The sequence below is a fragment of the Rhinatrema bivittatum genome, chromosome 14, assembly GCF_901001135.1.
Source record: "Rhinatrema bivittatum chromosome 14, aRhiBiv1.1, whole genome shotgun sequence".
In the NCBI taxonomy this organism is placed as follows: domain Eukaryota; kingdom Metazoa; phylum Chordata; class Amphibia; order Gymnophiona; family Rhinatrematidae; genus Rhinatrema; species Rhinatrema bivittatum.
Window position 1 is genome coordinate 77,667,538 of NC_042628.1, and position 23,199 is coordinate 77,690,736.

At 43.5% G+C, this 23,199-nt stretch overlaps 1 protein-coding gene across 1 annotated transcript in view; it reads left to right on the forward strand.

The window, feature by feature from the left end:
• Nucleotides 1-21,023, forward strand: part of LOC115075937 (IgGFc-binding protein-like) — a 400,171-nt gene extending 379,148 nt beyond the window's left edge. The window contains exons 48-50 of the mRNA XM_029576916.1: nt 602-979; nt 9,143-9,458; nt 20,783-21,023. Coding sequence (XP_029432776.1) covers nt 602-979; nt 9,143-9,433 — 669 coding nt within the window. The 3' untranslated portion in view covers nt 9,434-9,458; nt 20,783-21,023. The remainder of the gene's footprint in view (nt 1-601; nt 980-9,142; nt 9,459-20,782) is intronic.
• The last annotated feature ends 2,176 nt before the right edge of the window (nt 21,024-23,199 follow it).

Here is a 23,199-nt window from a genome sequence, read left to right on the forward strand (position 1 = left end):
GACACTGCTAGACACACACAGATACCTGAAGGGTCTGAATAACATTCAAGCCACAAGCATTTTTCAGTGGAAAAGAAGTTCTAGAACAAGAGACCATAATATAATGCTAAAAGGAGTTAGATTTTTCTTCCCTTTAAAGGGGGATGGGTGCCTCCCATTGGAGGTGATGGAGTCATTAGCAGTATCAGAATTTCAGAGTTCAAGAAAGCAGCCTGGGATAACACTAGTCACAAGGAAACAATGGTGAAATCAGAGATCAGCTCTGCAGTTTTGCAACAGTAATGGAAAATGAGCCTGGTGTTCTTTATTTGCTGTCATATTCTATTTTTATAAGTTCTTATGACAAAGATATTCTTCTGTCTATTCAACTCGCTCTAGGTTAACCAGACAGCCTGAGTTTGGTCCTGGTTTTATCACAGTATATTTATGACTTCCTTAGAAAAAATGGACTTACAAGTCCATAGAAAAGTCAAGTGGCTCAGCCTGTCCAGATGACATGGAGTGAAGTTGGAGACAAGTGGGATGCTTTGTTTAGGGCATATAGCCCATGTGCCAGATGAGTACAGATTCTGCTTTATGATAAGTTACTATTCTATTCCAGGTAGGAGAGGCCTTCGTTTTAGAGGACTGCAGCAGAAAATGCATCTGTCAGCCTAGAAGTGGGCTGCAGTGTGAGGCACTAACCTGTGGGGAAGGCGAGTCCTGCATGCTGAAGAATGGCCTGCGTGGCTGCTTTACCATGGAAGGCCAGTGTACCATCACTCCAGATGGGCAGTTCTCTACCTTCGATGGCGTATCTGGCTTAATGTTATCAGATGAGTATTACGAGATAGCTTCCCATTGCAATGCAGATTCAGCAGACTGGTTCCGGGTGGTCGTGTCTGTCACTCCTAAAAAGAAGGATCGAGTTCCTGGGACAGCAGTCTACATCATGTTCCACAATGCATTTGTGGCCATAAACCGGCAGAACGCAGTTTGGGTAAGATATGAAGATTGCAATGATCACTGAACACCAAACTGTAAAACAGTTAAATCAGGCCATCATAAAAGGCGTGACTGCTGGACTCTGACAATACTTTGACCAAAAATGTTGCTTTCCAGTAAAAGTCACATATATTAATATCAAAGTACCTGACTCCTCAATAACTAAGCTTCACTATAATAGAAATTTAATGCCAGACCAATGTTTGGAAATTTCTGCCTATTGTGAGATTCCTTTCTTCTTCCCACCTAGTTATCCCAAAAAAGACATCATGAAGAGCCTCTCCTTTTACTTCTTTTCATCCAGGTCTCATCAGGGAGCTACTGTATCAGGCAGGACCTGATTCCTTACCTTTCCCAATCTGGTTATCAGGAAACCATCATGCAGCTTTTTATTAAGCTTTGACTGTGCGCAGGTCCCACAAACATACTTTCTCTAATATACATGCCAATTACTAGAACAAATTCCAACTAATATTATTCTCTGGCCAAGATCTGCTTGCCCCCTCTCTCTCTCAGGAGTGGAAGTGCTACTTGAACAATGTGCCCATGGCAAAGTAACTCCTCAGTCTAGATAGGGAAATCAAGACGAAGCACAGACTTGCTATGACATTAAACATTTAAGTTACTACTTCTACTAGTAGTACTAAGTGTAGTAATAAAAGTTAAACTTGTTTTTCTCCTCATTAATATGGTATTGTACAAACGTAGAAGTGGTTCCACTTACAATGGAATTAGGGTAACTGCATGTCCACTGAAGATGCCCGAAGCTGTCCTAGTTTTGCCGCATTATATCTCTGACAACAAATACCAAAAATCAAAATTGATTGTACCAACATTCAAAAAATCATAAGAACCATACATGCAGGAAACGTCATTATTTTACAACGACCAGGACCTCATACGTAAAATGGGTGCATTGTTTTAACTTCACTTATCGTGGTTTGTCTTAAATTTTTTATAAAACCACCTGATTAAGCATCCATTTAAATGTATAATCATAGGTCTCATACACTTTTTTTCTTTTTTTAAAAATTGAAAAAATCCTTTTATTTATGAAATGTATTTAAACAACCAAGGACACTTATCTGAACTTCAACAAGACATGTTTCTGCCCGACTGCAACATAATATTTGTCTGCCCAACACGGTTCGTGTTTCAGAAACATTCCTTCCTCAGGGTATAGAAAGACAAATGATCAGAATCTGAAATATAAGATCAAAATTCTCAGCGTTGGCACCGCTGCTCTCCAGAATGGAAGCGCTCATTGCCGCTTTTCCACCGATGGATCCCGGGTCTCCGATGGCTCCGGTGCCCTCCCCGCTTACATTGTAATCAGGAGGAGAAACACCGGTCCGCATCCCTCCATCGGGAGTTCTGCCTCAGCCATCAATGCCGATACGTCCCTCACCACCGATCCAACCATCGGTGCTGATACGTCCACCAGCGCCACCGAGCAATTGATGCCCTCGATGCCTGCGCCGGTGCCTTCGATGCCTTCATCGGTGCCTCTGATAATTCCTCCAATTCCTTCAGAGCCTAGACCGAGACCTTCAGGTATCCCACCACCCCGTCCCCTCTAGTTCCTAGAGGGACAGGTGCTGATCCTTATGATACCTGGACTGATGATTCCTCACCAGACACTGATGATTTATCTTCACCACATTCACCCACTGAAAGTAGGAAGCGTTCTCCTCCAGAGGACCTCTCCTTTATAAACTTTGTGAAGGATATGTCTGAATTGGTTCCCTTCCAATTGCAGACTGAATAGGATGATAGGCACCAGATGATGGAGTTGCGCCAATTCCTGGATGCTCCCAAGGTAATAACCTCTATTCCTATCCACCAGGTTCTTCTGGATCTCCTGAAGAAGAACTGGGAACATCCTGGCTCCATTCCTCCAGTCCACAGGAAAGCTGATACTACCTATTTGGTGCAGTCAGCTCCAGGTTTTCAGAAATCACAATTAGATTACCACTCTGTAGTGGTGGAGTCTGCACAAAACAGAGCAAAGAGGTCAAAGCCTCACTCTTCTGCTCTCCCTGGCAAGGAACAGAAGTTCCTAGATGCCATTGATTGCCGAGTTTTCCAAGGGTCAATGCTCATCTCCCAGATTGCCGCCTATCAGCTCTATATGACCCAATATAACAGGGTCATTTTTAAGCAGATACAAGATTTGTCGGACTCCCTGCCTCAACAATTTCAAGAACAGCTCCAAACCCTAGTAAACAAGGGTTTTTGAGGCAGGCAAGCATGAGATCAGAACATCTTATGACATCTTTGATACCTCTACTAGAGTATCTGCTGCTGCTATTTCGGCGACAAGGTGGGCCTGGCTCATGTCTTCTGACCTGTGCCCTGAAGTACAAGACAGGTTATCCGACCTGCCTTGTGTTGGAGATAATCTGTTTGGCGAACAGATTCAACGGACGATGGCGGAACTAAAGGACCATCATGAAGAAAAGAGGGTTCGCACTCACAAAAGCGGGGAGTAGCTGGCTTGTTACGGCGGTTACTACCCCAAACCAAATGTGCCTGATACTTCACTTTCGATGCACATCCAGCATGGCTCTCTGCTTCAACGGCATGGGAGAAAACTTATACGTCACGCATATCCAGCATAGCTCCCTGCTTCAACGGCAGGGGAGAAGAAAAACAACCAATAAGGGCTAATAACATAGTCTGGGTAAAACAAATAAGCATGGGTGCAGCTTGCTTATTGCGGCGGCTACTACCCCAAACTAATCAAGCTAGATATTTCACTTGGATGCAGCTCCATCACTGCTCTCTACATTAAAGGTGGGGGTGGAAGGGAAATAGAACCAAGAGCTAAGAGAAACAGATAAGTATGAAAGAAAATATGTGTGAAGCTTGCTGGGCAGACTAGATGGGCCATTTGGTCTTCTTCTGCTGTCATTTCTATGTTTCTATGTTTCTATGAGACCCTAAGACAGCTCTCTCTGATGCCTTCCAACTATTCTTCTAAACAGCCCTTCAGGAAAGACACTAAAAAGTCTTTCTTCCACCCGAAGAAGTCCTACCAGCCACCAACCAGATCCCGTGCCAAGAGACCTTTTAAAAAATCACAGTCTCGTCAAACACGTAAACAAAAGCCACAAGCAGCTCCTCAACAAGGGCCTGCTTCAGGGTTTTGACTTCCACCTAGAGAGCAGCAGCCAGATTCCACTGCCTCACATACCAATGGGAGGTCGATTGTGCCACTTCCACAACATATGGCACTCAATCACCTCAGACCAAAGGCTATTGGCAATAATTGCTCAGGGTTACCATCTGAACTTTCTCTCCGTGCTTCCGGACTCCCCACCTCTGCCGATGTGGAGAACATCCAATCACTCCATTCTTCTGGTCTCCCTCCTTCTCCAGTCCAACGCAACAGAACCCGTACCATACTCTCAGCACGGCCTAGGGTTCTATTCCCGGTACTTTCTAATCCCCAAAGAATCGGGAGGCATTAGCCCTATTCTGGACCTACGGACCCTCAATAAGTACCTCCAGCGAGAGAAATTCAAGATGGTCACATTGGGCTCGCTTCTTCCTCTTCTACAAAGGGGAGACTGGCTCTGCTCTCTGGACCTCCAGGACACATACACTCATATTGCAATAACTCCATCTCATCGCAAATACCCGAGGTTTCTAGTAGGCCCCAAGCACTATCAATACCGAGTGCTTCCATTCGGCCTAGCATCTGTGCCACGAGTCTTCACAAAATACCTCGTAGTCGTTGCAGCCTTCCTCAGGACTCAAGGTGTTGATGTCTACCACTATCTGGACGACTGGTTAGTCAGGGCTCCCACTCAGCAAGATGCTCTGTCGCCCTCAATCTAACTTTACACACCTTAATTTCATTAGGATTTCTCGTCAACTACGACAAATCCTATTTAGTCCCATCTCAAACCTTGTAGTTCATTGGGGCAGTCTTGGAAACCTTGCAGGCAAAGGCTTTTCTGCCTCAACAGCGAGCACTAACTTTCTTGTCTCTTGCTCACCAGCTGCAGTCCCAGCACTCTGCGACTGCATACCAATTTCTCATTCTTCTGGGACACATGGCGTCTTCAGTCCACATCACACCAATGGCCCGCTTGGCCATGAGACTCATGCACTGGACTCTAAGGTCACAATGGACTCAATCCATTCAGCCCCTGTCAACTGCTGTCCACGTCACCGACTCACTCTGTCTGTCTCTCGCGCCTGGTGGAAAAATCAGATCAATATCCTCCAGGGTTTGCCCTTCCAAGCTCCAGGCCCTCAAGTCACACTCACCACCGATGCTTCCAACCTCAGATGGGGAGCCCATGTGGCCAATCTGCAAACACAAGGAACTTGGTCTCCAGAGGAAGCCAAACACCAAATAAATTTCCTGGAACTTCGAGCAAACAGATATGCTCTCAGGGCTTTTCAGGATCACCTCTCAAATCAAGTCATCCTGATTCAGACGGACAACCAGGTGGCCATGTGGTACATCAACAAACAGGGAGGCACAGGCTCCTTCCTTCTGTATCAGGAAGCTGCACAGATTTGGGCGGAAGCTCTCTCCCATTCGATGTATCTCAGGGCCATCTACTTGCCGGGAGTGGACAATGTGTTGGCAGACAAGCTGAGTCGCATCTTTCAACCGCACGAGTGGTCTCTCAACCCTTCGGTAGCGAACTCCATCTTCCAACAATGGGGATCTTCTCGGATAGACCTCTTTGCATCTCCTCAAAATGCAAAGGAGAGAACTACTGCTCTATCATTCGCAGCAAATGCTCTCAACCCAGAAATGCATTCTCCCTCTCATGGGCAACTGGTCTGCTCTATGCATTCCCTCCACTTCCTCTTCTCTCGAAGACTCTCATGAAGTTACGTCAGGACGAGGGAACCATGATCCTGATAGCACCTCACTGGCCACGCCAAGTGTGGTTTCCAGTACTTCAGGATCTCTCCATTCGCAGGCGCATTCCCTGATCACTCCATTCGCAGGCGCATTCCCTGATCACTCAAAATGTCGGGTGCCTACGCCATCCCAATCTTCACGCCTTGTCCCTGACAACATGGATGTTGAAAGGTTAAATCTTCAGCCACTTAACCTTTCTGAACCAGTTTCCCATGTCTTGATTGCTTCATGGAAGCCTTCCACGAGAAAATCTTACTCTTACAAATGGAAAAGATTCACGTCATGGTGCTCTTCTCAGTCCCTTGACTTCTTTTCCTGTCCAATCCCAAAGTTCCTGGACTATCTTTGGTATCTATCAAAGTCAGGTCTTAAGACTTCTTCCATCAGAATGCATGTCAGTGCAGTAGCCGCCTTCCATAAAGGTGTCGGGGATGTCCCTATATCAGTACAACCCCCTTCTAACACGTTTTTTGAAGGGCTTGCTCCACATCAAGCCTCCACTACATCACCGGCCCCCTCTTGGGACCTTAATCTGGTTTTGGGTCGGCTCATGAAACCTCCATTCGAGCCTCTTCATCTTGTGAACTTCAATAGTCAAGAGGCCGCCAATGAAGAGTGGGTGACTCGCCAGAATGATGGCTATTGACACAATACCCTTATTAAATAAACATACACATGCTTACTGTGACTCCTACATCGCTCTAAGCTTCAACAGCAAGAGGTAATGGAAAAAAGGATTTGCACTCACAAAGAGGGGAGTAGCTGGCTTGTTACAGCGGTTACTACCCCAAACCAAATATGCCTGATACTTCACTTTCAATGCATATACAGCATAGCTCTCTGCTTCAATGACAGGGGAGAAGAATAACTGATACTTCACACATCCAGCAGAGCTCTCTGCTACAACGGCAAGGGAGAAGAAAAAGGGTTCGCACTCAAAACACGGGGAGTAGCTGGCTTGTTACGGCGGTTACTACCCCAAACCAAATGTGCCTGATACTTCACTTTCCATGCATATCCAGCATGGTTCTCTGCTGCATCGGCATGGGAGAAAGACTGATACATCACGCATTTCCAGCATAGCTCTCTGCTTCAACGGCAGGGGAAAAAAAAAAAATAAAAAAAAAAATAAACAAACAACAAACAACGGCAGGGGGAAAAAAAAAAACAAACAATAAACTGATGCTTCACGCATATCCTGCATAGCTTCAACGACAGGGGTGAAGAAAAAAAGGATTCGCAATCACAAAGCAAGGAGTAGCTGGCTTGTTACGGCGGTTACTACCCCAAACCAAATGTGCCTGATACTTCACTTTCAATGCATATCCAGCATGGCTCTCTGCTTCAACGGCAGGGGAGAAGAAAAAAAAAAACCAACAAGGGCTGTACAACATAGTCTAGGTAAAACAAATAAGCATGGGTGTAGCTTGCTTATCGCGGCGGTTACTGCCCCTACTACCCCTAACTAATCAAGCTAGATATTTCACTTGCATGCAGCTCCATCACTGCTCTCTACATTAATGGTAGGGGTGGAAGGGGAATAGAACAAGGAGCTAAGAGTAACAGATAAGAATGAGAGAAAAAATGTGTGAGGCTTGCTGGGCAGACTGGATGGGCCATTCGGTCTTCTTCTGCCGTCATTTCTATGTTTCTATGTTTCTATGATATCTCACATGGAAAGTGATTTTTCTTTTGGCCATAACTTCAGCTCGCAGAGTTAGTGAATTACAGGCTCTAGTTACCTATCCGCCTTACACTAAACTTCTGCAGGACCGGGCGGTACTCCACACTCACCCTAAATTCTTACCTAAGGTAGTTTCGGATTTTCATCTCAATCAATCCATCATACTACCTACCTTTTTTCCCAGGCCCCATGCCAATCCAGGAGAACAGCCTCTGCATACCCTTGACTGTAAACGGGCTCTAGCATTCTATCTAGACCATACAGCTGCCCAGAGGGAAAGCACTCAATTGTTTGTCTCTTTCCACCCTAACAAGTTAGTGTGGGTAAGCAGACTCTCTCCTCCTGGTTGGCAGACTGCATATCCTTTTGCTATCAGCAAGCAGGCATTCCATTTCAAGACCGTGTTAAAGCACACTCTGTGAGGGCCATGGCGACTTCAGTAGCACACCAATGATTGGTGCCGCTTCCTGACATTTGCAAGGCTGCCACCTGAAGTTCTCTCCACACCTTTGCAGCCCACTATTGCTTGGACAAAGCCAGAAGACAAGATTCCATCTTCGGCCAGTCTGTCCTGCCTAACCTGTTTCCAACGTGACGTACCAACACCCTTCCGCCTGCCCCGTGGGGTTCAGGATGCCCTCTACCAAATTCCACCCCAGTTGTTGTGCCTGTTGCACGCCGTTGGGTACATTTGGTGCTGTTCGGACATCCTCAGCTCGGTACTCACCCATATGTGAGGACTACCATCCTGCTTGTCCTGTGAGAAAGCAAATGTTGCTTATCTGTAACAGGTGTTCTCACAGGACAGCAGGATGTTAGTCCTCACGAAACCCGCCCGCCGCCCCGTGGTGTAGGGTTCATAATGTTTTATTATTTTATTTTTCGGCACTGCCTGTAGCTTTTAAATAAGACTGAAAGGGGACCCCTGCTGGCTGCAGGGTTGGTGCCATGCTGGGCATGCCCAGTAGGGGCCAGTCAAAGTTCTGGAAACTTTGACAGAAGTTTTCCATGATTGGGCTCTATCCTGTGATGTCTCCCATATGTGAGGACTAACATCCTTCTGTCCTGTGAGAACACCTGTTACAGGTAAGCAACATTTGCTTTACATTCAAAGTAAGTCACAATGACCAGAAAGAAATATGTACAATCAGAGTAAGTTATCAAGATGGTTATTTACATTCAAGGTAAATCGCTGTAACCTGATAGAGAAATGTACAATAAGGGTAAATTACAGTAAAGATTTAAAGATAATGTAATAGAGTATTTACAAAAGAAGGCACAGTAGAGGCGAGTGACTTGGGGAGGGTAGTGGATAAGATAGTTCAGGTGTAGGCCTGTTTAAATAGCCAGGTCTTGAGATTCTGTTTAAATTTCTTTGGGCATATTTCCTGGTGAAGACTAGAGGGCATGTTGTTCCAAAGAGCAGGACATGCGATGGAGAGTGCATGGTCTTTGGTGGACATAAGTTTTGTGAGTTTAGGCGAGGGTGTATGCAGCGTTGCCAGGATGTGTAAGATTTTGAAATTAGCCAGGAAGCCTTATTTTTTTCTCCTAACATTAACAAGACAAATATAATATTTTAGGTTCAAGGACGTCAAGTTAAATCTTCAGCCACCATAGCTGAGGGCATCACAGTAACTATAGCAGGAGATGCGGTTATTATAACACGAGCATTGAAGATGCAGCTGCATGTCAACTCCAATGGAGGCATCATCCTCCAAGTCAACCAGGTCTTTGCTAATGCCTTGTGTGGCCCCTGTGGAAACTTCAATGGAGTCAGAGTGGATGATTTGTTAACCCCTGATGGACAACGCGCTGATACAATTTCTCAGGTCATCTATCGCTGGAAACCTGGGGATTTCTTCTGCTGTTAAAAGCCTTTGCAGATCATGTTCTCTGGTATGTTAAGTTTCTTCTCTATGTTGCTATAGTCTTTTTATTGTAATGCTTTCTTGGGGAATATGTGGGTATATCAGGCTATACCAAAGTGGATGGCTTAAGGAACGGACACAGGAATGCAGTTTTTCATATTTGATCACTGCTTTTTCTTTCGCTTCAATTGGTAGTAGACGAAAATCACTGTCATCTAATGTCATGGTCGGTGAGTCCTTGGTACTGCCTAGTAAATGAAAACACTAGGCCCACACCATCAGTAGGCGGACACTCTTGGGGACAAAGGCTAGTTTTTCACCTGTACCAATCGCTTTCCCTGCAGGTTGAGCCTTTGGATTTGGAGGCCAGCAGGACTTAGGTGAGGTCCCAATGAGCAGAGGAGGTCCAGAGTTAGGCCAAGAGTCAGGGCAGGCTCCATACCAGCTAGGTCGAATTCCAGACAGTAGTTAGAGCTGGCAGTATATAAGCGTAGATGGTGCCAGGCAAGAACTGGAGCAGGCAACGTTCAGACACAACTGGAATTCCAGGCAGAATTTGGGGCAGGCAGCATACAGGCAAGGTTAAGAAACAAGCAGGGGTCAGGCATGAGAGATCAGTCTGAAGGGCAAGGAAGCAGAAGTGCAAGGATGCAGAGAGAGGTGCAAGGACAGGGAAAAGAGGCAAGGAGGAGCCAGATAAAGAAAAAAAGGCTGGGCCCAGAGCAAGGCAAGATCGGGCTGGTGGGCAGGGACAGGAATTGGGGCGGAGGAAAGGTCAGGAGCAGAAACAAAAGCAGGAACAGGAAGTCGAACGAAGGCAGGGTCAGGATCAACACAGACTGTGGCAAGGCAAGGGCTAAGGCTGTGGCTGGAGGTGCAGCAGGGGTTTAAATTTCCTGCTACGCTGACATCATCAAGTGCTGGCCCTGGTCCCGCCATGGAGCCTTCACTAGCATGTGTCTATGAGAAGTACTGACAGGAAAAGCAAGGCATGGCGGGGGCCCTGGGGACAATGCAGACCGGCCCACCCTTAAATATCCCCCTTCTCATCCCCCTCCCCAAGTCCCTTGGCTTGGAATTATGAGGGAAGACACTATGGAATCTCCTGGTTAACTGTGGGCATGGATGTTTGAAACTGGCTCCCAGGAGTTTTCCTCTGGGCTGAAACCATGCTATGTTATGCGGTAATGTAGTTTGCCTTGGATACGTTTTGAATTTAAGATGTCCTCCATCTCATATTCTGTATCCTCCTCCATGCCCATCATGGTGAAGTCAGGGATGGTGCAAGATGGACATGATTATGGCTTGAGCAGAGAAGCATGGAAAACATTATGGATCTTACTTTTTTTTAAATTTATATTTTGCGTTTCAGTACAGGTTACAATCTAACCTTTTACCTGAGGCAACAGAGGGTAAAGTGACTTGTCCAAGGTCACAAGGAGTGGCAGTGGGATTTGAAACCTGGCTTCCCTAGTTTGTACCTAATTTCTTGAGAGAGAGAGACTCAATAATCACAGGCGTCCAATGCGGTTTATCAAAATATAAAACAGTATATACCACACCTTATTAACTTTTCAACATCATCAAAAGGTGTTGATTTCTTGTAAAGAAACTTTCAGGAGGAAAAGACTTCAGATACCAAATCAACAATCCTAACAACTGAGGATTTAGTGGAGGGTATAATCATCAGTCAGAAAAAAACCCTGTTTGAAAGAAATGTTATTATATCTTTATTTATGCTAAAAAAAAAAAAAAAAAAGTTAAAAAATAAAGTCTTGTGAAAAAAATTGTCTTGTGAAAAATTTTTTTAGAAAACATTTTTGATCAATTGATAAAAAATGGAACTGATCAAAGAATATTCAATGTAGAAATCCATCAGAAATACTCCTAATATGCTTTTCGTGGAATTACTTCCTTCGAGTGCTTATAGAAATGGAGATATAATCCTTTAGACGAAACCTTTTCTTCAATATGCAATCCAATGTTTTTTATATAGAAAAATGATGCACTTAACTTCCAATGGATCGAACACAATAACTTTCCTCTTTTATAACGAACTCCGACAATCTGGCCAGTGTTTTGCCATGGTGACTGTGTCAGGGGGATTCGTTTATACAATCAATACTCCTAACAAAATAATCAAAGAAATCATTTAATAACATCAGTTGAACATCTCTTTGGTAATAACCTCCTCAAACTCATCTTTTAAAACGATGTATATTTCTTCAAGTAACACACGGTATTTATCAGTGACAAGCGTCTACCACTCATTCAAACAACTGAAAGGCAGCAGTTTATATAGTAACGCTAAACTTGCAATTCATGCAATTCTATTGCTTCATGCTGATATCAATCATTCTAAAATCCAATCACCATCTCTACATTTTAAAACCCTTCTAACAGCATTGATAGGACCCTTAGTCGCAGATTACTAGTGCTTAGTGGGTTTAAAGTTTGGTGCGTGGCAATGGGTCTTGTCTGCTTGTCTCTTATATTTATCCATAGCTGCAGTTAGGAGTTGTTTAGATTTTTGGAGGAGTTCCCCCAACTGTTGACCTATACAGTTTGCTGCTGAGGACGGTACTGCCAATGGGAGTGGCAATGTAAGGCGAGGTGCTATAGACTAACCTGAAGGGTGATGATCCGGCTGCTTCACTCATGTGGTTTTATGGCAGAACTCTGCCCAGAGTAGTAAAGGTGCCCAATTGTCCTGCCGTTCGTTCACGAAGGCTTGTAGAAAGTCTTTGAGAATTTGATTTGTTTGTCCATTGGTTTGAGGGTAGTATCCCTAGAACAAATCCAAGGAAATATTGAACTTCTGGCTCAAGCTTTTCTAAAATTTCAACATGAACTGTGTCCCCCAGTCTGAAAACATCTGGGTTGATGCCCTGATGCCTTGCTGCTCACAGCCAGAAATCACTGCCTTCAGGAAACACCAGCCTGACCCTACCATGCGTCAGCAGCACATGCTCCCAAAGCCATCCCGCATCCAACAGCTGGGATAGGATGGGGTGGCAGGGGTGTCTCAGAGCCAACCCAGGCAGCAGATGCATTTGCAGAGCCTTTGGGTGAGCCTGGTGTGGTGCCTCTTTAAAAAATAGCTTTTAATCCCCACACCGAGCAGAAAGGAAGGGGGACAGAAAGAGATCGCTAGGAGACCATGAAGTTGAAGGACGTATAACAAAGGGTTTGGCCAAATCTTGTGCTGAAGGCAATCCAGGAAGCGGAATGAAATGTGCTTAGAAAATTAGTCAGCTACCCAGATGATGGAAGGTCAGTCACGAAGTCCATTGCAATTAGAGACCACAGTTTGTGTAGAACAGGTAAGGGTTGCAGCAGACCCCAAGGGCAAACATGAGATGGTTTATGGGCCACACTGATGGGATAGAATTGTACATATTTCAGTATGTCGAGTTTCACATGACTGGTGCTGTGATAGTAATTCTAGGGTTTTCCAAATTCCTGCATGACCAATCAGAAAAGAGTCATGTGCATAATGAGGTACTTTCTCACAGAGGCGTGTGGAAACTATTGTTTTCTCAGAGGTGCAAGGAAGGCTACTATTATGAGCCGGATCAATGATGTGTCGTGATAGGTCTGATATCTCTTTGGCTTCAAATGAGTGTGAGAGCACGTCAGCACACTGGTTCTTTTCTGCTGGCCGGTATTTCATCGTGAACTCAAAAGAGTTGAAGAATAATGACCAACGAGTTTGGCAGGAGTTCAGGCATTGAGCCTGTTGTAGGTATTATAAGTTCTTGTGATCAGTGTAGATGGTCATGGGATGCATGGCTCCCTTGAGCAAGTGGTGCCACTCATCCAATGCTAGTTTCACCGCCAGGAATCTTTGTCTCCGATAATATAGTTTTCTTCTGCCTCCGAGAACTGTTTGGGAGCAAAAGAAGCAGGGTACCCTTGTCATTGTGCTGGGAGAGGACAATCCTTACCCTAGAGGTGGAGGTTTCTACCTCTAAGATAAAGAGCTTGGAGGTGTCAGGATGTTGGAGCCTTGAAGCCTTAAGGAAAGCCATCTTTAACTGGATAAAAGCCTGCAGGCCAGTTTCTAGCATCTATCTCCTTTTTGGTGAGGGCCATGAGTAATTGTGAATAAATTGGCAGTAATAGTTATAGAAGCCTAGGAACTGCTCTAAAGCCTTAAGACCCACCGATTGGGGCCATTTCTGAATCACTTCCAACTTCTAAGGGTCAGTATGTAGGCCATGGTGGGATACTATATACCCTAGGAAAGGTAGCTCAGTCTGCTTGAACATACATTTCTTGAGCTTGGCATACAGCTGGTTCTCCTGAAGCCTCCGAAGTACTTGCTTGACGTGTTCACAATGGTGGAGAGATCAGGAAAAGATTAGGATATTGTCAAAGTATATCAACACACAAGACTGAAGGTCTCGGAAGATTTAATTTACCATGTGCTAGAACACAGCAGGGGCATTGGAGAGGCCAAATGGCATCACCAGATATTCATAATGCCCATGACACATGTTAAATGCTGTTTTCCACACTTCTCCTTCTCTTATCCATATCAGATTGTAGGCACCTTTGAGGTCTAACTTGGTAAATATATGGGCTTCTAGCAGCTGATCAAATAGTTCGGAAACCAGAAGTAAAGGGTAATGATTTTTCCAGGTGATGGTGATACAATCTCTGTAATTGATGCAGGGCCTCAGGGTACTGTCTCTCTTGCCCACGAAGAAAAAGCCTACTCCAGCTGGTGAAGAGGATGGCCGAATAAAACTACGCCCCAGATTTTCTTTTATGTACTCCAACATGGCCTTGGTTTCAGGCACAGAAAGCAGGTACACTGTGCCTCATAGGGGCAGCTTGCCTTAGAGAAGGTCGATGGGGCAGTTGAAACATCTGTGAGATGGTAATGTCTCTGCCTACTTTTTGCTAAATACGTCTACAAACTCCGAATACTGAATCGGAAGCCCAGATGGTACAGGAATGGAGACTCAGGCCATCTGGACTGAAGGGTCAATGCGAGGTAGGCAGTGTTACTGGCAGTGAGAACTCTACCAAGTACATAAGATATGCTATGGCAATTTCTTATGTTCTTATACTGGATCAGACCAAAGTCCACCATGCCCAGAATCCTGTTTCTAGCAGTGGCCAAGCCAAGTCACAAGAAACTGGCAAGTACCCAAACATTAAATAGATCCCAAGCTACTAATGCTGGTAACAAGCAGTGGCTATGCCTTATTGATTAATAGTTTAGACTTCTCCTCCAGAAACTTATTCAAACCTTTTTCAAACCCAGCTACACCAACTGCCTTAACCACATCCTCTGGCAATGAATCCCAGAGCTTTTTTTTTAATTTAATTAAAATTTCTTTTATACCGATGACCGTTTACACATCGCATTGGTTTACAGTTAAAAAGGAACAATTGGGCAGAACCCTTACATATAACATTGAAAAAACAGGTTAACTTTTGGGCAGGGCCCTTACATGTAACTGAGAACAAGGAGGTTAAAACTGGGATAGGGTATAGAGCTGACTATGCCGAGCAGCGTCCGTGAAATCAATAAATAGATACAGCAAAATCAGCAAAATCACAACTATTTACAAAAGCTAAGTACATATGTAGCCGAGTCAAAGTACAAAATCGATGGGCATGAGACGTATTCCGAGAAAGAGATTCCTAGTCATGTAGCAAATTCTTAGTTACTCAATTTTTAGTTAAACAGTGGGGGTTTATGTAATGGAGGGTGATGTGTGGTAAGCTTGCTGGAAGAGCCATGTTTTCAGTTTTTTCTTGAAAGTGGGTGTGTATGTTTCCAGGCGTATATCGGGAGGCAGGGAGTTCCATATGGAGGGGCCAGCGAGAGAGAAAGCTCTGCTTATGGTAGATGATAATTTGAAAGATTTGATGGGTTGGGCACGTAGGGTTCCTTGGTGGGCTGTACGTGTGGGTCTATTCGAGGTATGGGGGAGGAGTGGGGGGTTAATCCAATTGAGGTTAGAGTTCAACAGACTTTTGTGGATGATGGAAAGGGCTTTATAGAGAATTCGAGAGTGTATAGGGAGCCAATGAAGTTCGATAAGTGTGGGGGTGATGTGATCTCTTTTTTTTGAATTTGATAGTATCCTAGCGGCAGCGTTTTGTAGTAGTTGTAAGGGTTTGGTATAGGTGGCGGGAATGCCTAGAAAGAGTGCATTACAATAGTCTACCTTAGATAAAATGATAGACTGGAGTACAGTGCGGAAATCAGAAAAGTGTAGCAGTGGTCTAAGTTTTTTTATGGTTTGGAGCTTAAAATAGCATTCCTTGATGATAGATTTGATGAAGGGTTTGAAAGTAAGATGGTTATCAATAAGGACACCAAGGTTGCGAACGTGTGATGGGAAAGATGTGGACGAGTATGCAGGTGGGATGTTTGGGAGCGGTGGCCTATTAGATATGATTAAGAGTTCAGTCTTGCTGGGATTTAGAGCTAGTTGCATGTCATTTAGTAATTTGTTGATAGAGGAAAGACAGGCTTCCCAGTTAAGAAGAGCAGTATGGAGAGAGTCAGAGAATGGGAAGATGAGTTGCACATCGTCGGCATAAATGAAATGCTTGATGTGGAGGTTAGTGAGGAGGGTAGTGAGGGGAAGCATGTATATATTAAATAGGGTGGAGGAGAGGGAGGAACCTTGGGGAACACCTTGGGGAAGATTGATGGGGTCAGATTCATTGTTATCTACTAATACAGTGAAAAGGCGATCCTGGAGATACGATCGTATCCAGGATAGGGCATTGCCAGTGATCCCGATACTCCTGAGGATGTTGAGGAGGACATCGTGATTGACTGTGTCAAATGCCGCCGAGATGTCAAGCATGGCAATAAGATAAGAGGTACCTGAGTCGGTTCCTCTAATGAGGGTATCGTGAAGGGAGAGCAGCAGGGTTTCAGTACTTAAGTGCTTTCTGAAACCGTGTTGTGTAGATGGGAGAATGTTGTTTTGTTCCAGGTGATCGGAGAGACGGGAGTTGACAACTTTTTCAATAACTTTAGCTAGGAGGGGTAGGTTAGAGACGGGTCTGTAATTAGATAAGGTGTCTGGGTCAAGATTGGGTTTTTTGAGTAGGGGTTTTACTACTGCTTGTTTAAGAACATTAGGGACTGTGCCATGCTCTAGGGAACAGTTAAGGATATTTGAGAGAGGTTTGGCAATCACCTCGGGGATAGCTAGCAGGAGTTTAGTGGGGATGGTTTCGGAGGGATGAGATGATGGTTTTAATTTTTTAAGGATGTTTTGTACTTCAAGAGAGGATGAAGAGTCAAAAGATGAGAGGGAGACTGGAGAGTTGATGGTGGGCAGACAGATATTGCTGTTATTCTGTGAAAATTGTGCAGTGATGGAGGAGACCTTGTTTTTGAAAAATTGTGCTAATTCATTGCAACGATTTTTAGAGGGATTAGCAGGTAGTTGTTTGAGGGTAGGAGAAGTGAGGTCCGCAACCATGGTGAATAGGGCCTTAGGGTTATATTGCATACCATGTATTTTTTTAGCATAGTAATTACGTTTAATCTGGAGGATGGAATTTCTATATTCATGCATTCGTTGGTAGTATAATGTTTTAGTTGCGGGGGATTGGTATTTGCGCCATGACCTCTCAGCTGTTCTGAGTTGGATTTTAAGATTCCTAAGTTCAGGCGTATACCAGGGTTTTCTGTTTCTACGGTTTGGGTTGATAGTTTTTATTGTAAGAGGGCAGTGTTTGTCAGCAATGCTGAGGGTGAGGTTGAGCCAGGTAGAGATGGCATTGTCTGGGGATGAGACGTCAATGTGACTGTCTATGTCAGCGCATGCTTGTGAGATTGTATCTATAGCGCATGGTTTGCGGAAATTAAATGAAATGGGCTGATGGGGCGTGGTGGGGGAGATTTGCGGGAGTGAGAGTTTAGTCTGAATCAGGTAGTGGTCAGACCAGGGTACTGTAATGCATGAAGGGGGATTGCTTATGTTGATGGGGGAATTGACAAAGATAAGATCAAGTGTGTGGCCAGCTTTGTGTGTGGGAGAGTTCACTATTTGTTGGAAGCCCATTGCTTCAAGGGAGGAGAGGAATGCTTCACATGCTGGGGATTGCGGGGAGGTATCCACGTGTAAGTTAAAGTCTCCTAGGAGAATTGTGGGTATGTCAGGGGATAGTGAGTTTGCAAAAAATTCGATAAGAGGAGATGAATCTTTCTCCAGGAGACCTGGGGGTGTATAAATGAGACACAGTTGGAGTGACTTCGATTTGAAAAAGCCAATTCCGTACTGGTTTGGAATATCACATTTCTGGGATAGTAGTTGAAATTCCTTTTTTACAGCCAAGAGTATGCCGCCACCTCTTTTCTTTTTCCGAGGGATAGAGAAAACATCGTAGATTTCTAAAGGTAGGTGGTTGATGAGGGGAGTGTCATGTTGTTTGAACCATGTTTCTGTGACAGCACATATTTCTGGTTTAGAGTCTGTAAGAATATCGTGTAAGAGATGGGTTTTCTTTTGGAGTGATTGTGCGTTAAATAGGATAATGGAAATGAGTGATAGACTGATGGCTTGAGTGCGTGTGAGGGTGTGTATTGGGATAAGCCTTCTTTTGCTGAGCGTGGTCTTGCGGTGTGTGGCCTGATGAGAGCGTGGTCTTGCGGTGTGTGGCCTGAGAGAGCTTAATTGTGGCCTGAGAGAGCTTAATTGTGAAAAAGAATTGTCTCTGATTTGTTTTAAATGTGCTACTTGCTAACTTCATGGAGTGACCCCCCCCTAGTCTATTATCTGACAGAGTAAATAACTGATTCACATTTACCCATTCAAATTCTTTTATAATTTTGTAGACCTCTATCATATCCCCCCCTCAGCCGTGTCTTCTCCAAGCTGAACAGCCCTAACCTCTTTAGCCTTTCCTCATAGGAGAGCTGATCCATGTCCTTTATAATTTTGGTTGTCCTTCTCTTACTTTCTCTGGTGTAACTATATCCTTTTTGAGATGAAGGGATGGCCAATCGATGGTGGGGGTTATGTGGCACTAACCAGAGTAGGCCCAAAATGTTAGGTTTACTGCCTTAGAAAACAGAGTGAGATGGTGTTTCGGGATACACGGTCTGGCAGAGGTTCTCCATAAACATGAAATTGTGACTGTCTCCAACGCATTCACTGAGAGCTGGTACTGTTGTACCAAGGCCTCTTCAATGAAGTTACCTCCAGCCTCTGAGTCTAGGAAGGATTTGGTGTGAACTTCCCTGTTGTCAATAAAAAGGGTCACTGGAACTAGCAACTGTGGACAGAGAAGTGGCCTAGGGTTGCCTCTGCAACCAACATTAGGTTTGGTAGCTTCCTGCCTTCTCAGGGCAGCGAGTTGTGTAATGCTTGGAATTGAAGCAATAGAGCCACAGATTACGGGTTCTCCTCCCATTTCTCTTCTGAAGTTAATCAGGCTTTCCCAAGCTATACAGGTTCTTTGGCCTCTGGGGACAGGGACAGTTCTTTGGAAGGAGCTACCATGGGACATTGGAATTTTGGGGCCAGCCTGAACTACTGACATTAAAAACTTCTCTCTTGCCCTCCTCTAGAACCACAGATCTATTTTGATGGCTAATGCAATGAGATCCTCCAAACCTGGTAGGGATGGATTGTCCGGCGAGATCATCTTTCATGTGATCAACAAGATCTTGCTAGAATATGGCCCAAAGACTTTCATCATTCCTGTTCAATTTGGGGCCAAGGTTCTAAACCGGAGGGCATAGTCCCTCATGATTGCAATTACTTGTTTAAGGAACAGGAGTTCAGAGGTGCCGGAGGAGGAATGTTCGGGTTTGTCAAAAATGTACCTGAAGTGGGCAAGGAACTCATCTAGATTCCTCATCAAGGGGTCATTATGCTCCCAGAGTGGTGAGGCCCAGGTTAACATGGAACCTGAAAATAAGGACAGGATGAAGGTAATCTTTGTTTGGAGAAGATGGAGGCCTGTAACTCAAAATGCATAAGGCAATGGTTCAGGAACCCCTGCATGACTTTGGGTCTCCATTGAAACTTGGTGGTGGAGCCAGGTTTGGAATAGGCCCTGAGGCCTGAACAGGGACCAACAGTAGTGGACCAGAAAGGGCCAGCGCTGGAAGGCGGCTTCCATACAGCCAGCTATCTCCTGAAGAAAGCCTGCAATCTGTGAAGCTGCTCCGGCTGCTTTTGCACCCGTAACACTAAGCTTGGTATGGCCTGAGCTGCTGAGCAATCTGCAGAGCTCATGGCCTCAGCAATTTGTCACTGTTGGTGAGCCCTTGCACTGAGGCGGGGTTTCAATAAGCAGAGGAGGCCCAGAGGAAGTTCTTCATTGGTTCTGGGTCTCCTGCTGCAGGGCCTTCATAATCTAGCATGTGATACACACACATCTATGGGGAATGCCAGCGGAAGAACGAGGCATGGCAGCATCTTTGGGATGAGTGCAGATTGACCATGGTGAGGCATCTACAGCTGGTCCACATTACATCTAATATGGTGGCCAATGTAAAATGAGCTTATTTATTGCTTGTATGCCATCACAGCCATGGGTGGTAGACAGCTCATTTATAATAAACAATCAAAAACATTTTATCCATAACAGACACAATACAAACATTCAATTGACAGATAAGACCCTAAGTAATAAATGCAAAAACAAAATCATCAATTAAAAATAGAAATCTGTCAATTTAAAATCAATTTAAAATTCAATTTCAAACAGCAGCATCAAGATAATGGCCCTGCTAAACATGTAAAATCAAACATAGTCCAAAATGAAAATTACATTAAAGATTTTAAGCAACCTCAAATGAAATGATAGGATTCATGGATCTATGTAGACCCCACTTAGATGTTGTCTTAAAGTGAAGTAAATTGACAGATTGCTGTCTTGATAAGAGGCACATGTCACAGTGTGTTGATTTCTCACTCTTTACCTACACTGAAAGAATATCATAGCATGGACAGGAAATGCTGAAGTCAGACTTTGTGGTTCTTAGCATCTTTCTAGCTTGTTCTGCCTCTTGTTCTTTTAAATTTGGAAGTAAACTTTATTTTAGCAAAAGGCAAGTTTTATTAAATGAATCTGGCTATCCAAAACGGGAAGCAAATTGCTTCACTGTACTCTAGCTAGTGGCAGCCCTTTTTCAACTTAGTGACAAGACTCAACGGATTATAAATTATGTTGCAAAATGACAAAAAAAGTGACTTCAAGAATGTAATAATTAATGAAGGCATACACTAAATAATGATCCTTCCAGAGAATGTATATTTCTTCTTTTAACCAAGAAACAATCTTCAGTGGTATATTTAAATAGATATTATTGTTTATGATTGTAATTATTTAATCTTTTATTGTTCCATTTAGAATTCCTGGACAACTGAATCATCTTGAATTTCCAAGGATTCATCTACCCTCTGCTTCCAACAGTCCTAGCTTCAGAGGATTTATACTTTGTTCTCTATTTGGTTTTATTTCAAAATTTAATCTGTAACCGTAGTAACACAAATGTAGATTACTGTCATATGATAAATATGAGAAAATGTAATAACAAATACAAAAAACTTGATTAAACAATAAAATGCATAATTGTCAGAGAGAATTTGGAGATTCTGTTTCCTATATTCATCTGTTCGTTGTCACTTTGATTTATGAAGCACTTTTTGTTAAATGTTGCTTTTGATCTTCCAGAAATATCACTTCTGATCAGCTTTAACATTTCCTGTTATAAACTAAGTAGGAAGCAAACACTAATCCAGAACCACTGGGAAAAAGTAAATCACAGGGGAACACCACACACAAATGGAATTGGTTTCAATATCTTAAACAGTCAAAGTTTAGATCACAGCTGTAAAGAACACGTCTAAAGATTCATTGTAACAGTGAATGCTACTAGCTCTCATTTTTATCTGTTTGTACCACCAATACCTATGTGCCTGAAAAGAGCCTGCAGAGCACATAACAGCAAACTATTAGAAGACCCAACCCAAATAATTACAAAGAAAAATAATTTCTGGACTCTTGACACTTTCCTATTATGATCTAGAACTGTGTGTATATGAATTTAAATCTTTTTTAACTGGAGAAACCTTTTTACCATGGACAGACGAGCTATTAGTCTGGACCACAAATCCTAAGAGAAGAGATTTAAAGACTCATATACAAAAGGAAGGCAAGAAGAAAGCATGTGAGAGAGACATTTAAATATCTCAAAAATATAAATAATGTATAAAAGGTATTGTTTTTGGTGGAAAAAGAAGTTTCTGAAAGAGTCATATATAGTTGCTTGGAATGGCATCCCATAGAGTCGCAGAGGCAAAAACAGTAACAGCATTCAAGGAGACATGAGATAAATACAGAGGCTCCTTAGCAACAGAGAAGCAAGGATTCAGCCAAAGATTAATTATAATCTGCACAGCTACTATATAGGTATATATGACGAATTTATGTCTATAGGTCTGTACGTTCTATCAGTTTCTTCTTCGGTCCTTATGAACATAATTGGCTACAGATCTGCATAGATTGTTATCTTTTGGAGAAATAAAAAATTACCTACACATGATTAAGAAGCTTCAACTCTGACATCTCTCTCAACATGAATATTCAAGTTGTTTTCTGTCTAGTTACCTGATTTTATCATACTAGTGTACAGTTATAGTGAAGTTGTCTCGCATGCAACAGACATCTTAGGCCTGAATTCCCAGAAGCTTGCCTTCTTAGGAGAAATTTTGCTCAACCCTTGAACTCAGTAGGTGTAGTGACTGGTACTATAAGTCATTCTCTAAGGATAGCTTGGAACTGCTGTGGACATTAGAAAACCTTGAGTCAGACCCATTTAAAGAAGACTAAATGAATTCTTTGTTTCTTTGTTTACTAATGAGGATGTTGGGGGGATACCAATTCTGGAGATGGTTTTCAAGAGTGATGAGTCAGATGAACTGAATCACTGTGAACCTGGAAGGTGTGGTAGCCCAGATTGACAAATTATAGACTAGCAAATCACCTGGACCAGATGGTATACACCCCAAGGTTCTGAAGGAACTCAGAAATTAAATTTCAGATCTATTAGTAAACATTTGTAACCTATCATCCATTGTAGCTGAAGATTGGATGGTGGCTAATGTAACCCCAATATTTAAAAAGGGCTCCATGATAGAGATGTTTAAAATCATGAGAGGTCTAGAACGGGTAGATGTGAAACGGTTATTTACTCTTTCAGATAGTAAAAAGACTAGGGGGCACTCCATGAAGTTAGCATGGGGCACATTTAAAACTAATCGGAGAAAGTTCTTTTTTACTATATGTCTGGCAGTGGCCTACAGGGGAATGATCAAACTCTCAATAAGGTGTGGGGAATTTGTGAACTGAAGTTAAATGGCTGATTTTATTTTATTTTTTTTGTGTGAAAGTGGCACCTGCCTATAAATTAAAGAATGAGCTAGGGGGTGGGTGGGAGAGGAGTGGGAGGATTGGGAAATACAAACACAGTAACTTCTGCTTATTAGCTGCCTTACTGACTATTTAAAAAATAAACACACTAATGTCTGTTTATTAGCTGCCTTACTGACTATTAAAAGCACAAACACACAAACATACGGGCCAATCCTGTATCGTGCGGTAGGAAGAGCTGCGTTAGTGCCTACGGCACCCGCGGTTACCGCCCGCACAGTGCAGCTCACCTACCGCTCGATCCTGAAGCCTAATTATATGTAAATGTAAGCCGCGTCCAAAAAGCCTTAGGCCCGCGCAACCCAGGATACTGGATAGAGCGCCTATACAGGATC